Source organism: Capricornis sumatraensis, chromosome 3 (genome assembly GCF_032405125.1).
Source record: "Capricornis sumatraensis isolate serow.1 chromosome 3, serow.2, whole genome shotgun sequence".
Taxonomy (NCBI): domain Eukaryota; kingdom Metazoa; phylum Chordata; class Mammalia; order Artiodactyla; family Bovidae; genus Capricornis; species Capricornis sumatraensis.
In genome coordinates, this window is record NC_091071.1 from 121,332,570 (window position 1) to 121,345,660 (window position 13,091).

At 40.5% G+C, this 13,091-nt stretch overlaps 1 protein-coding gene across 2 annotated transcripts in view; it reads left to right on the top strand.

The window, feature by feature from the left end:
* CNTNAP5 (contactin associated protein family member 5) overlaps nt 1–13,091 on the top strand; it is a 1,075,483-nt gene that overhangs the window by 988,727 nt on the left and 73,665 nt on the right. For both annotated transcript variants that reach the window (XM_068967132.1, XM_068967133.1), the window contains exon 20: nt 10,203–10,333. In XM_068967132.1, coding sequence (XP_068823233.1) covers nt 10,203–10,333 — 131 coding nt within the window. The remainder of the gene's footprint in view (nt 1–10,202; nt 10,334–13,091) is intronic.

The following is a 13,091-nucleotide window of genomic DNA, read 5'->3' on the forward strand; positions in this document are numbered from 1 at the left end:
CAAATCATCCCACCCTCTCCCTCTCCCACATAGCTCAAAAGTCTGTTCTATACATCTGTGTCTCTTTTGCTGCCTCGCATACAGGGTTATCGTTACCATCTTTCTAAATTCCATATATATGTGTTAGTACACTGTATTGGTATTTTTCTTTCTGGCTTACTTCACTCTGTATAATTGGCTCCAGTCTCATCTACCTCATTAGAACTGATTCAAATGTATTCTTATTAATGTCTGAGTAATACTCTATTGTGTATGTGTACCACAGCTTTCTTATCCATTCATCTGCTGATGGACATCTAGGTTGCTTCCATGTCCTGGCTATTATAGACAGTGCTATGGTGAACATTGGGGTACACATGTCTCTTTCAATTCTGGTTTCCTCGGTGTGTAAGCCCAGAAGTGGGATTGCTGGGTCATAAGGCAGTTCTTGAGAAATCTGCATACAGGTCAGGAAGCAACAGTTAGAACTGGACATGGAACAACAGACTGGTTCCAAATAGGAAAAGGAGTACGTCAAGGCTGTGTATTGTCACCCTGCTGTATTTAAATTATATGCAGAGTACATCATGAGAAATGCTGGACTGAACGAAACACAAGCTGGAATCAAGATTGCTTGGAGAAATATCATTAACTTAAGATATGCAGATGACACCACCCTTATGGCAGAAAGTGAAGAGGAACTCAAAAGCCTCTTGATGAAAGTGAAAGAGGAGAGTGAAAAAGTTGGCTTAAAGCTCAACATTCAGAAAATGAAGATCATGGCATCTGGTCCCATCACTTCATGGGAAACAGATGGGGAAACAGTGGAAACAGTGTCAGACTTTATTTTTGGGGGGCTCCAAAATCACTGCAGATAGATAGTGACTGCAGCCATGAAATTAAAAGATGCTTACTCCTTGGAAGAAAAGCTATAACCAACCTAGATAGTATATTCAAAAGCAGAGACATTACTTTGCCGACTAAGGTCTGTCTAGTCAAGGCTATGATTTTTCCAGTAGTCATGTATGGATGTGAGAGTTGGACTGTGAAGACTGAGCACCGAAGAATTGATGCATTTGAACTGTAGTATTGGAGAAGACTCTTGAGAGTCCCTTGGACTGCAAGGATATCCAACCAGTCCATTCTGAAGGAGATCAGCCATGGGATTACTTTGGAAGGAATGATGCTAAAGCTGAAACTCCAGTACTTTGGCCACCTCATGTGAAGTGTTGACTCATTGGAAAAGACTCTGATGCTGGGAGGGATTGAGGGCAGGAGGAGAAGGGGATGACAGAGGATGAGATGGCTGGATGGCATCACGGACTCGATGGACATGAGTCTGAGTGAACTCTAGGAGTTGGTGATGGACAGGGAGGCCTGGCGTGCTGCGATTCATGAGATTTCAACAGTCGGACACGACTGAGCGACTGAACTGAACTGAATTGAACTGAAGGCAGTTCTATTTGCAGTTTTTTTAGGAATCTCCACACTGTTCTCCATAGTGGCTGTACTAGTTTGCATTCTATTCTTATTTATGTATTTAATTTTTGGCTGTGTTGAGTCTTTGTTCCTGTGCGGGCTTTTCTCTAGTTATGGCTACTGGGGGCTACTTTCTAGGTGTGGTGTGCAGGCTTCTCATTGCTGTGGCTTCTCTTGCTGTGGAGCACAGGCTCTAGGCATGAAAGCTTCAGTAGTTTCAACTCCCAGGCTCTAGAGCACTAGCTCAGTAATTGTGAAGAATGGGCTTAGGTGCTCCGCGGCACATAGGATCCTTTGGCATGAGGGATCGAATCCGAGTCTCGTGCATTGGCAGGTGGATTTTTTACAACTGAGCCACCAGGGGAGTCCTCCATCTTCCCTTTTAGATCTGACCTAGACACGGAGTACCCAGGTTAGTTTTCTTAAATTATCACTTTGTGTATATCAGCCCAGTCAGATATGTGTTTAGCACCTTATGGGATCTTTCTTTACAAGAAGCTCAAATTGTTTGCCCTTTTAGTACAAGGCTTCTCCTTGTGACTTCTCTCTTTGTTACCACCCTCTTCCAAGCTATACTGATGTTTCAGGGTCTTAGTATTTCTATATTTCAAAATGTGAAGAGCAGTTGGGTGACTGTCTATCAAGATGCTTATCAGCCACATTGGCCTCTGCTTCAGTTCAGTTCAGTTCATTTCAGCTGCTCAGTCGTGTCCAACCCTTTGAAACCCCATGAATCGCAGCACGCCAGGCCTCCCTGTCCATCACCAACTCCCGGAGTTCACTCAAACTCACGTCCATCGAGTCCGTGATGCCATCCAGCCATCTCATCCTCTGTCATCCCCTTCTCCTCCTGCCCCTAATCCCTCCCAGCATCAGAGTCTTTTCCAATGAGTCAACTCTTCACATGAGGTGGCCAAAGTACTGGAGTTTCAGCTTTAGCATCATTACTTCCAAAAAACACCCAGGACTGATCTCCTTTAGAATGGACTGGTTGGATTTCCTTGCAGTCCAAGGTACTCTCAAGAGTCTTCTCCAACACCACAGTTCAAAAGCATCAATTCTTCGGTGCTCAGCTTTCTTCACAGTCCAACTCTCACATCCGTACATGACTCCTGGGCCTCTCGTTGGTTCCAATCAAATCATGGTAAAAATCAGTCACATTGCTCTGCTTATATCACTATAGCTAATAAGCATAATACTTTTCTTTTTCTTTTCACCTATTTCAGTTCTACCTTCTTCAATAAATCTCTTCAGTTCTTACAACAGCTCATTATTTGAATTCACAAAACATGTATCTCTATTGTCTATAAATGATCATCCTCTTTTCCCTTTACCCAACCATACACCTCTCTATTCATCAACTCACTTGTCTACTGGAGCAAACATGTCTTTGTAGGCAACGTGATACATTGGAAGGACCATACACATTGATGTTCTGTCCCCTTGGGTTTGAATCCGTTTCACTCTGAATGTCATAATAATTGCCTTTATTATTATTACTTATTTGTAGAGATTTTACTTCACTGAAATTTTGCTCTCTAATCTGAGAAGTTTTGGGAAAAAAAAAGTCTTTAGTACCAAATTAAAGTTTTAATGCATGGTTGACGTATAAGCAGGAAAGTATGACCTTGATTTTGTCCCCTTTAGCTAGATAACAAATCCCTTAAAGACATAACTATAACATTATAACTATTTGTTAATTTTGTATCTGGCACACAGTAGACATTGAATAACTGCTAGTATATAATTTTGACGAAGTGATAATAACATTCTACAGAGTGCATATTTTATTCAACAAGTGTCTTCTGGTGACTTAAGATAGTGGGCTCTGTGCTCTTCTCTGAAGACACAAAGATGAATAAGCATCTATTCATCTGAGAGAAGCTTAAATTCAAGTGGAAAGACAAGTGAAGCTTGATATATTGAGAATGTTACCAAAAATGAGCACAGTGACAAAACAAGTAGGAAAAATCATACCTGTCATGAAGGAAAGTGGAGACCTGGGTCATATGAGTTGGGTCTTAATAAATGAGAAGGTGTTGGCATACAGTTAAGAAGGCAAGGGCAGTTTCAGATGAAGAAATACAATGGACAAAATCAAGAAAGAGCATTATTTGAAGGAGTTCTGTTAGTTCAGATATGATTCAGTTATGGAAAGTATGTGTTGATAAAGTTGAAAAGGTAAGAAGAAGGCTTTGCATGTCAGGCTACACACTTGGAATGTATCATGTAAAATTAATCTTGGAGTAAAATCACATGGCGAAGTAAGCCTGTGTTAGAATACTCACACTAATGACAGTATGGAAGACAGATTAGTATAGGACAACTGGCAAAGTGGAAACAAGTAAACTATAACAAAATGTTGTTTTTGAAGAAACTGAGGTGTGAGAATCTTTATCCTGAGGCCCAATTCAAGATGAACTAGATAATAGTTGGATTTTTCAAATTTTGAATTTCTAGTCCATAATGTTCACATTCTTACAAGGAGATGATTGTCAAGAAGAATATAAATAGTAGATCAGTGGCTAAAAAGGAACAGAATTATCCTTTTACAGTATTCAGTTCAGTTCAGTTCAGTCACTCAGATGTGTTTGACTCTTTGCAACCCCATGAATCACAGCACGCCAGGCCTCTCTGTCCATCATCAACTCGTGGAGTTCACTCAGACTCATGTCCATCGAGTCCGTGATGCCATCCAGCCATCTCATCCTCTGTCATCCCCTTCTTCTCCTGCTTCCAATCCCTCCCAGCATCAGAGTCTTTTCCAATGAGTCAACTCTTTACTGTGTTAGAGTAGCTTTTTAATATCTGTCTATCTAATACACATAAAGAGGAGCCATGTGAAGAAAAGAAGGAGATTGGAATAAAGCATCTTCAAGGCAAGGAATGGAGGCATCCACCAAATGCTAAAAAGAAGCAAGGAAGAATCCTAGCCTAGATCCTTTGAGAGAACATTGCAAACTTCTAGCCTTCAGAATTTGAGACAATAATTTATGTAGTTTAGAAAAGAATGAAAGGAAGGAAGGGAGAGAGGCAAGGAAGGAAGGAAAAAATAAGCAAGTAAACAGACAACACAGAGGTGAGCACAGGACCCACAGGAGCAGAAGAGGGCACCTTGGAAAAGCCAGATAAGGTTTCCTGGAAGAGGTAACCGAATGTTTAATGTTGGAGTTTGAGTAGGAATAAACTTAATGGGGAAGGTTGGAATGGAAGACCTATTCTTGGCTGAGATGAACACATGGGACCCTTGTGTTCCATGGGAAAATCATGCTCTTTAGAACTAACTCAATTTCATTTCTAAATCTGCATCAATCGCTTATTTTAAATGATTAAAATTTATTCACCTTCCTGTACCTCTGTTCCTTCACCGGTCATAAGGAGGAAGGAACAAAAAAAAGTTCTAGATGAAAGAGGAGTCATATGGAAAAAACTAAAGAATGATAGAAGCCAAGGGGTAGTAACTGTCCAGAAAGTAGCAAGAATGTTTAACAGAATATGTCTACATCCTCTTTGATTTAAACTAGATTCTTTATCATTGTATTTGAATACATTTTTGCAACTATTGATTTTTCTCCAACACTTTTAAAATGACATTGATAATACTTGTATAATTCTAAAAATAATGATATGAATTTTGCCTGGAGACCTAAAAAGAGTGAGAGCATATACAGCTAGAACATTCCAATATTAATAAAATGCAATGAAACTTTACAGCATACTTGCTGGTGACCAAAAGGTCATTCCATTATACATATGTTTATTCCAGAAGCATATTTGGAAAAGCCCTGAGACTCAAATCAATTTCACTTCCTTTCTATACTTTGAATATCTTATTTCAGCCCATATCCACACACACACAGGTAAATGCATGCTGTTTATAATGTAGCAATGTCAACATATACTAACAGAAAAAAAAAAAATGAGACCATGTAAGAGGGGATACATTTCCCTAGATAAATTATAGTGAACACTTAGCTAAGGCGATCTGTTTTTTTTTTTTTTTTAAATTTGTATTGGAGTAAAACTGATTAATATTATTGTGATAGTTTCAGGTGAACAGCAAAGGGACTCAGCCATACATACACATGTACCCATTCTACCCCAAACTCCCCTCCCATCCAAGTTGCCACATAACATTGAGCAGAGTTTCGTGTGCTCTACACTAGGTCCTTGTTGGTTATCCATTTTAAATATAGCAGTGTGTACATGTCCATCCCAAACTCCCTAACTATCCCTTCCCCCTCATCCTTCCTCCTTGAGAATCATAAGTTCTTTCTCTAAATCTGTGAGTCTGTTTTATAAATAAGTTTATTTGTATAATTTCTTTTTAGATTCCACATACAAAGGAATGTCATAAGTTATTTCTCTTTCTGACTTACTTCACTCAGCATGGCAATTTCTAGGTCTGTCCATGTTGCTGCAAATGGTCTTATTTCATTCTTTTTAGCAGCTGAGTTCCATTTTATATATGTACCACATCGTCTTTATCAGTTCCTCTGTTGATGGACATTTAGGTTGCTTCCAAGGACAATCCTTTTTTTGTTTGTTTGTTTGTTCGTTTATTAGATTCAGAGCATCTTCCCTCAGCCAGTTCCCTGTCCAAGGGACTCTACGCTTGCAATGATTAACATAGTGTTAAACATAATGGAAGCAAAGGCATGCATGGGAGACACTTGGGAAGAAAATGAAAGCAGACAGATGAAGCATATAAGTTAGGTAAAGGGGGCTTAAGAGCAGTGAACTTTTTGGGTCCAGGGCAGTGCCATCCAAGAAGGTGACATTAATTTTGTGACACCAGAGTAGCTGAAAGGAGACACATGTCTCTTTGCTCATTGACCAATTAGCTGAACATGATGCTAAGGGGGAGGTGATGAAAGAACTTCTGGTCCCAACCATTTCCATCTCACCCCAGTGCCTCCTGTAAGACTGCAAGTCAGCCTTTAATGGTAGCAAGCTTATTTTTGAAAAGTCTTATTGAGTTTATCCTCCTAGGTGTTGAGTGAAGATGAGTTAGCAAGAGGTCTCAGGATATCTTCTAAGGGTGCTTTGGGAGGCACTGATGGCATCAAAACCTCCTAAGAAGTTGAGATCAGTAAGTGCATGGCTTTAAGAAATTGTGGAGGTGTTTTAGACCTAAATTGGAGTGTTGGAGAGGCTTCAGAATAAAATACTTTGACACGGTCCCAGTTGAGTTGATTAACATCTAAAAGATGGATGGTTACTAGGCAAGTGTTAGTGAAGATTTATAAAATGGAAAAAATTTCTTAAATAGGTAGATGTGTGCAGAATGTGTGTATGAATGACTCACTCAGTGGATTGGTAAGAATACCAAATAACTATAAGGAATGTGTGCCTTACTACGATGCCTGACGCATAAATATCACATGCTGATTTACTTTATTGGGTTGAATTATATATTATATTAAGTACTATGTAAAATTTGTATGTTATATTATTATATATATTTATATACTATATAGAAAATTTATGCATTATATATTAGGAATATATTTATATATTATATATTACATTGCATTCAGTTCAGTTCAGTTCAGTTCAGTTCAGTCACTCAGTCATGTCCGACTCTTTGTGACCCCATGAATCACAGCATGCCAGCCCTCCCTGTCTATAACCAACTCCAGGAATTCACACAAACTCATGTCCATCGAGTCGGTGATGCCATCCAGCCATCTCATCCTCTGTCGTCCCCTTCTCTTCCTGCCCCTAATCCCTAACAGCATCAGAGTCTTTTCCAATGAGTCAACTCTTCGCAGGAGGTGGCCAAAGTACTGGAGTTTCAGCTTCAGCATCATTCCTTCCAAAGAACACCCAGGGGTGATCTCCTTTAGGATGGACTGGTTGGATCTCCTTGCAGTCCAACGGACTCTCAAGAGTCTTCTCCAACACCACAGTTCAAAAGCATCAATTCTTCGGTGCTCAGCCTTATTCACAGTCCAACTCTCACATCCATACATGACCACTGGAAAAACCATAGCCTTGACTAGACACCTTTGTTGGCAAAGCAATGTCTCTGCTTTTCAATATGCTATCTAGGTTGGTCATAACTTCTCTTCCAAGGAGTAAGCATCCTTTAATTTCATGGCTGCAATCACCATCTGCAGTGATTTTGGAGCCCTCCAAAATAAAATCTGACACTGTTTCCACTGTTTCCCCATCTATTTCCCATGAAGTGATGGGATCAGATGCCATGATCTTCGTTTTCTGAATGTTGAGCTTTAAGCCAACTTTTTCCCTTTCCTTTTACTTTCATCAAGAGGCCTTTTAGTTCCTCTTCACTTTCTGCCATAATGGTGGTGTCATCTGCATATCTGAGGTTATTGATATTTCTCCCAGCAATCTTGATTTCAGCTTGTGCTTCATCCAGCCCAGCATTTCTCATGATGTACTGTGGCTATAATTTAAATAAGCAGGGTGACAATATACAGCCTTGACGTACTCCTTTTCCTGTTTGGAACCAGTCTGTTGTTCCATGTCCAGTTCTAACTGTTGCTTCCTGACCTGCATATAGGTTTCTCAAGCAGCAGATCAGGTGGTCTGGTATTTCCATATCTTTCAGAATTTTCCATAGTTTATTGTGATCCACACAATCAAAGGCTTTGGCATAGTCAATAAAGCAGAAATAGATGTTTTTCTGGAACTCTCTTGCTTTTATAATGATCCAGCAGATTTCAGCAATTTGATTTCTGGTTCCTCTGCCTTTTCTAAAACCAGCTTGAACATATGGAAGTTCACGGTTCACATATTGCTGAAGCCTGACTTGGAGAATTTTATTCATTACTTTACTAGCATGTGAGATGAGTGCAATTGTGCGGTAGTTTGAGCATTCCTTGGCATTGCCTTTCTTTAGGATTGGAATGAAAACTGAACATTTTTCAGTCCTGTGGCCACTGCTGAGTTTTCCAAATTTGCTGGCATATTGAGTGCAGCACTTTCACAGCATCATCTCCCAGGATTTGAAATAGCTCCACTGGAATTCCATCACCTCCACTAGCCTTGTTCCTAGTGATGCTTTCTAAGGCCCACTTGACTTCACGTTCCAGGATGTCGGCTGTAAATGAGTGATCACTCCATCGTGATTATCTTGGTCGTGAAGATCATTTTTGTACAGTTCTTCTGTGTATTTTTGCCACCTCTTCTTAATATCTTCTGCTTCTGTTTGGTCCATACCGTTTCTGTCCTTTATCTAGCCCATCTTTACAGGAAATGTTCCCTTGGTATCTCTAATTTTCTTGAAGAGATCTCTAGTCTTTCCCATTTTGTTGTTTTCCTCTATTTCTTTGCATTGATCCCTGAGGAAGGCTTTCTTATCTTTTCTTGCTATTCTTTGGAACATTGCATTCAGATGCTTATGTCATTCCTTTTCTCTTTTGCTTTTCACTTCTCTTCTTTTCACAGGTATTTGTAAGGCCTCCTCAGACAGCCATTTTGCTTTTTTGCATTTCTTTTTCATGGGGATGATCTTGATCCCTGTCTCCTGTAGAATGTCACTAACCTCAGTCCATAGTTTATCAGGCACTCGATCTATCAGATCTAGTCCCTTAAATAGTATTAAAAATCCAAGTTCTTAAAAAGAGCCTGAAAGAGCTTGCTAGGGTATAGCCCACTAGTTTTTAAGGGTGGCCCTTTCCCGACCAAAGGCTGGCCCCTTTCCCAGGGTGAAGGTGCCTCTCAGCACCAAACATGCTATTTCTAGGGAGCTATTAGGGCTTCCTACATGGTGCCTGGTGGCTCAGAAGGTAAAGAATCTGCATGCAGTGCAGGAGATGCAGGTTTGATTCCTGGGTCAGGAAGATCCCCTGGGGAAGGGAATGGCAACCCACTCCAATATTCTTGCCTTGGGAATTCCTTACACAGTGGAGCCTGGAGGACTGCAATCCATGGGGTCAAAAAGAGTTGGACATTACTGACTGACTAACATTTTCACTTTCATATAGTCACCTCAGTCCTCTTTGGCTTCCCTGGTGGCTCAGATGGTAAAGAATATGTCTGCAATGTAGGAGACCTGACTTTGATTCCTGAGAGGGAATGGCTAGCCACTCCAGTATTCTTGCCTGGAGAATCCCATGGAGAGAGGAGTACGGCAGGCCACAGTCTATAAGGTCGCAAAGAGTTAGACAAGACTGAGCAACTTTCACCCTCAGGGAGCTATTATTAATTTTTTAGTGAGAAAATAAGCTCCCAAGTTGAAAATATATGGTGATCAGAACAAAGGGAGAGGAGGAATCAGGACTAACTGTAGGGAGCTTCTTCTATTGGCTGACCCTGCTGCTCCAGATTGCTCTCACCTATTCTGCCTTAGATTAGTTTACAATCTTGTTTCACATTACATATTCTGAAATTCCATGATGGCAATTAGAAAGAAAAGGAGTTCTAGGAAGTGGTAGAAACTGAAGAGAGTGTGGACAATCTTATTAAAGTTTTCACAATCAAATTATTCTGGTTTCTCATAGCACACACTCACACACATGCACACACTCACTCACACACACACACACACACACACACACACACACATGCATATTTTATCTATACTCAGGAGTTTTAATATGGACCCAGATGCTACAGTCATGACATATATAGTGCCTTTTAAAAATGTGAATGATGAAAAGGTTATGGCATAGATCACTATAAAACAGCCATGATCAATTAAAAAGTAATCTGATTACTTTTTTACACTATATAGGTCTATTTTTAATTCTAATTTCTAATGTTTTTCTTTCAAGGAAGCTTACAAGTTCGCTCCCAGCTAAACAAGGAAGAAACCCATGTATTCACCATCAATACAGAGAACTTTGCCAACAGAAGACTGCATCACTTGAAGATTAACAGAGAGGGCAGAGGGCTTACCATTCAGGTACCTTACTTCCCTTCTTCTTATTTTGGCAAATGTACCTTGTGTGCTCAATACAGGTTTTCTGAATTTTGCCCCCAAGCCAAGTGAACAGCCAAGTTCTGGGGATGTATACTAATCATATTCAGCCCCAGTCTTTGGAGAACTAGAATAGTGGTCCTCAGGGCACACCCTGCTTTCCAGAAGCATCTCTTGAGACCTTGTAAGAAATGCTAATTCTTGGGTCCTATGCCAGATCTACTTAATCTGAAGTTTTTTTTTTTCAAGAAGGGGGCAGCAGGTGATGCTGCTGCATGTTGTTTTGACACCCTCTGAACTGTGGAATAATGACGAAGATAAGCAAGGAAGAAATCACAAGTGATCAGCAAGGGCTACGGAAGGAGTGTGCACAGGTGATGCAAGAGCATGGAGGAGGGCACCCACCTCATCTGGGCATCAGTTCAGTTCACTCTGAACAAGGAGGGGATGTTAGGATCATTGACCCTCCACTCAGTCAAAAGCGAGTATAATTTATAGATGGCCTGCCCTGTCCGCAGTTTCCTAACTGACAAACACACACACAGATATACCCACACTCACCTATTCTGGTTCCCTCTCAAACTCTACTCAGGCCAGTTGGATGCATCCTTGCTCTTTTCAGAGCTCTCGAATACACTAGAGTGTGCTTTGCCTAGAATCCAGTTGTTCATGTATCTGCATCGCTACTTGTTACTTGTACTTCCTTTGGAACACCACTCAAAAATTGACTCAGGGACCCCGTCTCCAGTCACCTTATGTAAGATAGCAACCCAGCTCCTTGACTTCAATCCTAAACCACTTAAATGCTTCCAGCAATCAATGCAAATTATCTATTTATTTAATAGATAAGTCCCTTTTCCCTCCTCTAGAATGTAAGCTTCATGAAGACAGGGATTCTTGTTTGTTTACATTACCATGGGACCCCCCAGTTTGTCAAGCAATGTCTCACATACAGAAGGCCTTTAATAAATATTTTTGAACTGAATAAATTAATCCCACATGGCTTGTATGTGCTAAGTTGCTTCAGTCATGTCTGACTCTTTGCAACCCCATGGACCATAACCCATCAGGCTCCTCTGTCCATGGGATTCTCCAGGCAAGCATACTGGAGCGGGTTGCCATTTCTTTCTCGGCTTGTATGGAGAAGATTAAATTGGACCTATGGAGAGGGGAAGAGAAACAACTGGATTTTAGGCAGGGGAAGTAGCATGGATAGATTTCCATTTCCAGGGGCTCACTGTGATCTCTTCATGGAAATACACATTTGGAAGTGATGATATATGGGACAGAGACCAGACTGGAAGCAAAGATAAGGACCTCAACTAGTGTGGTGGGGAAGTCAAGGAGAGAAGGACTTGAGAAAGATCTGGAGAGAACATTGGTAACCTTGGGTGACCCTCTGGATATGGATGATGACTCAAGACTCAAGTCAAGACTGACTGTTCATTTTCTTGATTGGGTGGAAGTTCATGAATAATTGGCAAATATAGGACACAAATCACAATCCTTGAGTAATTATAATTTAATAGCATTGGCTGTAGCATTGACTCTTAAAATAAGTGGTAAAAGTCTTTGGATTGAGGTCAGACTAGAAGATAGAGATGAAATGATGATTTCTTATTGGAAGATGTCTTGAATGAGGCTGTGGTGAGACACCTGGAGTGCATACTGGTAGTCATTTGTATAAATGGCTCTTTCTCTTTTTTATTTCTTGTCTTGTTTTCCATCAATGAAAACACAAACATGGAGGTGAGAGAACAAAGGGATATTCCCTTTTCTTCTCCATCTAGATTTCCCACCAGCCAAATTAATAGTCAATGATAAGTACAAGCAGTGGTTGATAAGCACAAGCATTAGAAGATGTAACTTTTCAAAAGCACAAAAGTAGCAGAAATAAATGGGGGCAGAGACCTATTTTGTTTTTTAAATTAAAATCAATTTGTTAAAACAGTCACACAACATTTGTCTCTGTGAGACTCCCACTCCCCTCCCCCACCATCCTATTTCTTCTCCTTGCTCCCCACTTAGAAAAGCCCTAGGGAATTCCCTGGCCTTCCAGTAGTCAGGGCTCCAGATTTTCACTGCCAAGGGCATGGGTTCAATCCCTCATCAGGGAACTATGATCCCATATGGCTCTGGGTAGCCAAATTAAAACAATACTAAAACCCCCAAATAAACAAAAGCAATGGGGAAAATAAAAGAACAAACTGTTTACTAAAAAACAGAAAAGGATAAGCTACTGCCTCATCTCAGGCGTTATTCAGAAGCAGTTATAAGGAGAGGGTAGATGGTTATCACTATGCTCAGCCAGCCAGAGGCCTAAAGTAGGTAAGAATACATATTCCTACCACCTCGGGACCTTGAGTTGTTGAACTTTCTCCTCTTAGCTCTATGTGACATTGGAAGGAATCTGTAGGGACTGGGCTACAGCCAGGAGTAAGAAATCCTGGTAATAATTTGAGAATTGTAATTTGACCAGTGGTTTTAAAAGCACATGTTCCCCCATGGTGGTGGAGGTAGACTTCAGTGCCTCTATTTAAAATATATTAAAGACGTTAAACAAATTAAACCAGTTTACCAAAATGCTAGCACAACTACCAGCTGTAAAGATGGAGGGAGCCTGACATTTTGAAAGCATGGAGTTAATGAATTCCTTTGAGAGTTGAAGATCCTGAGATTAAGAGAGGGAGGTTCGGGACAGGCATGTGTGTGAATTCCTGCTCCATCTCCTTTATTATAAGAT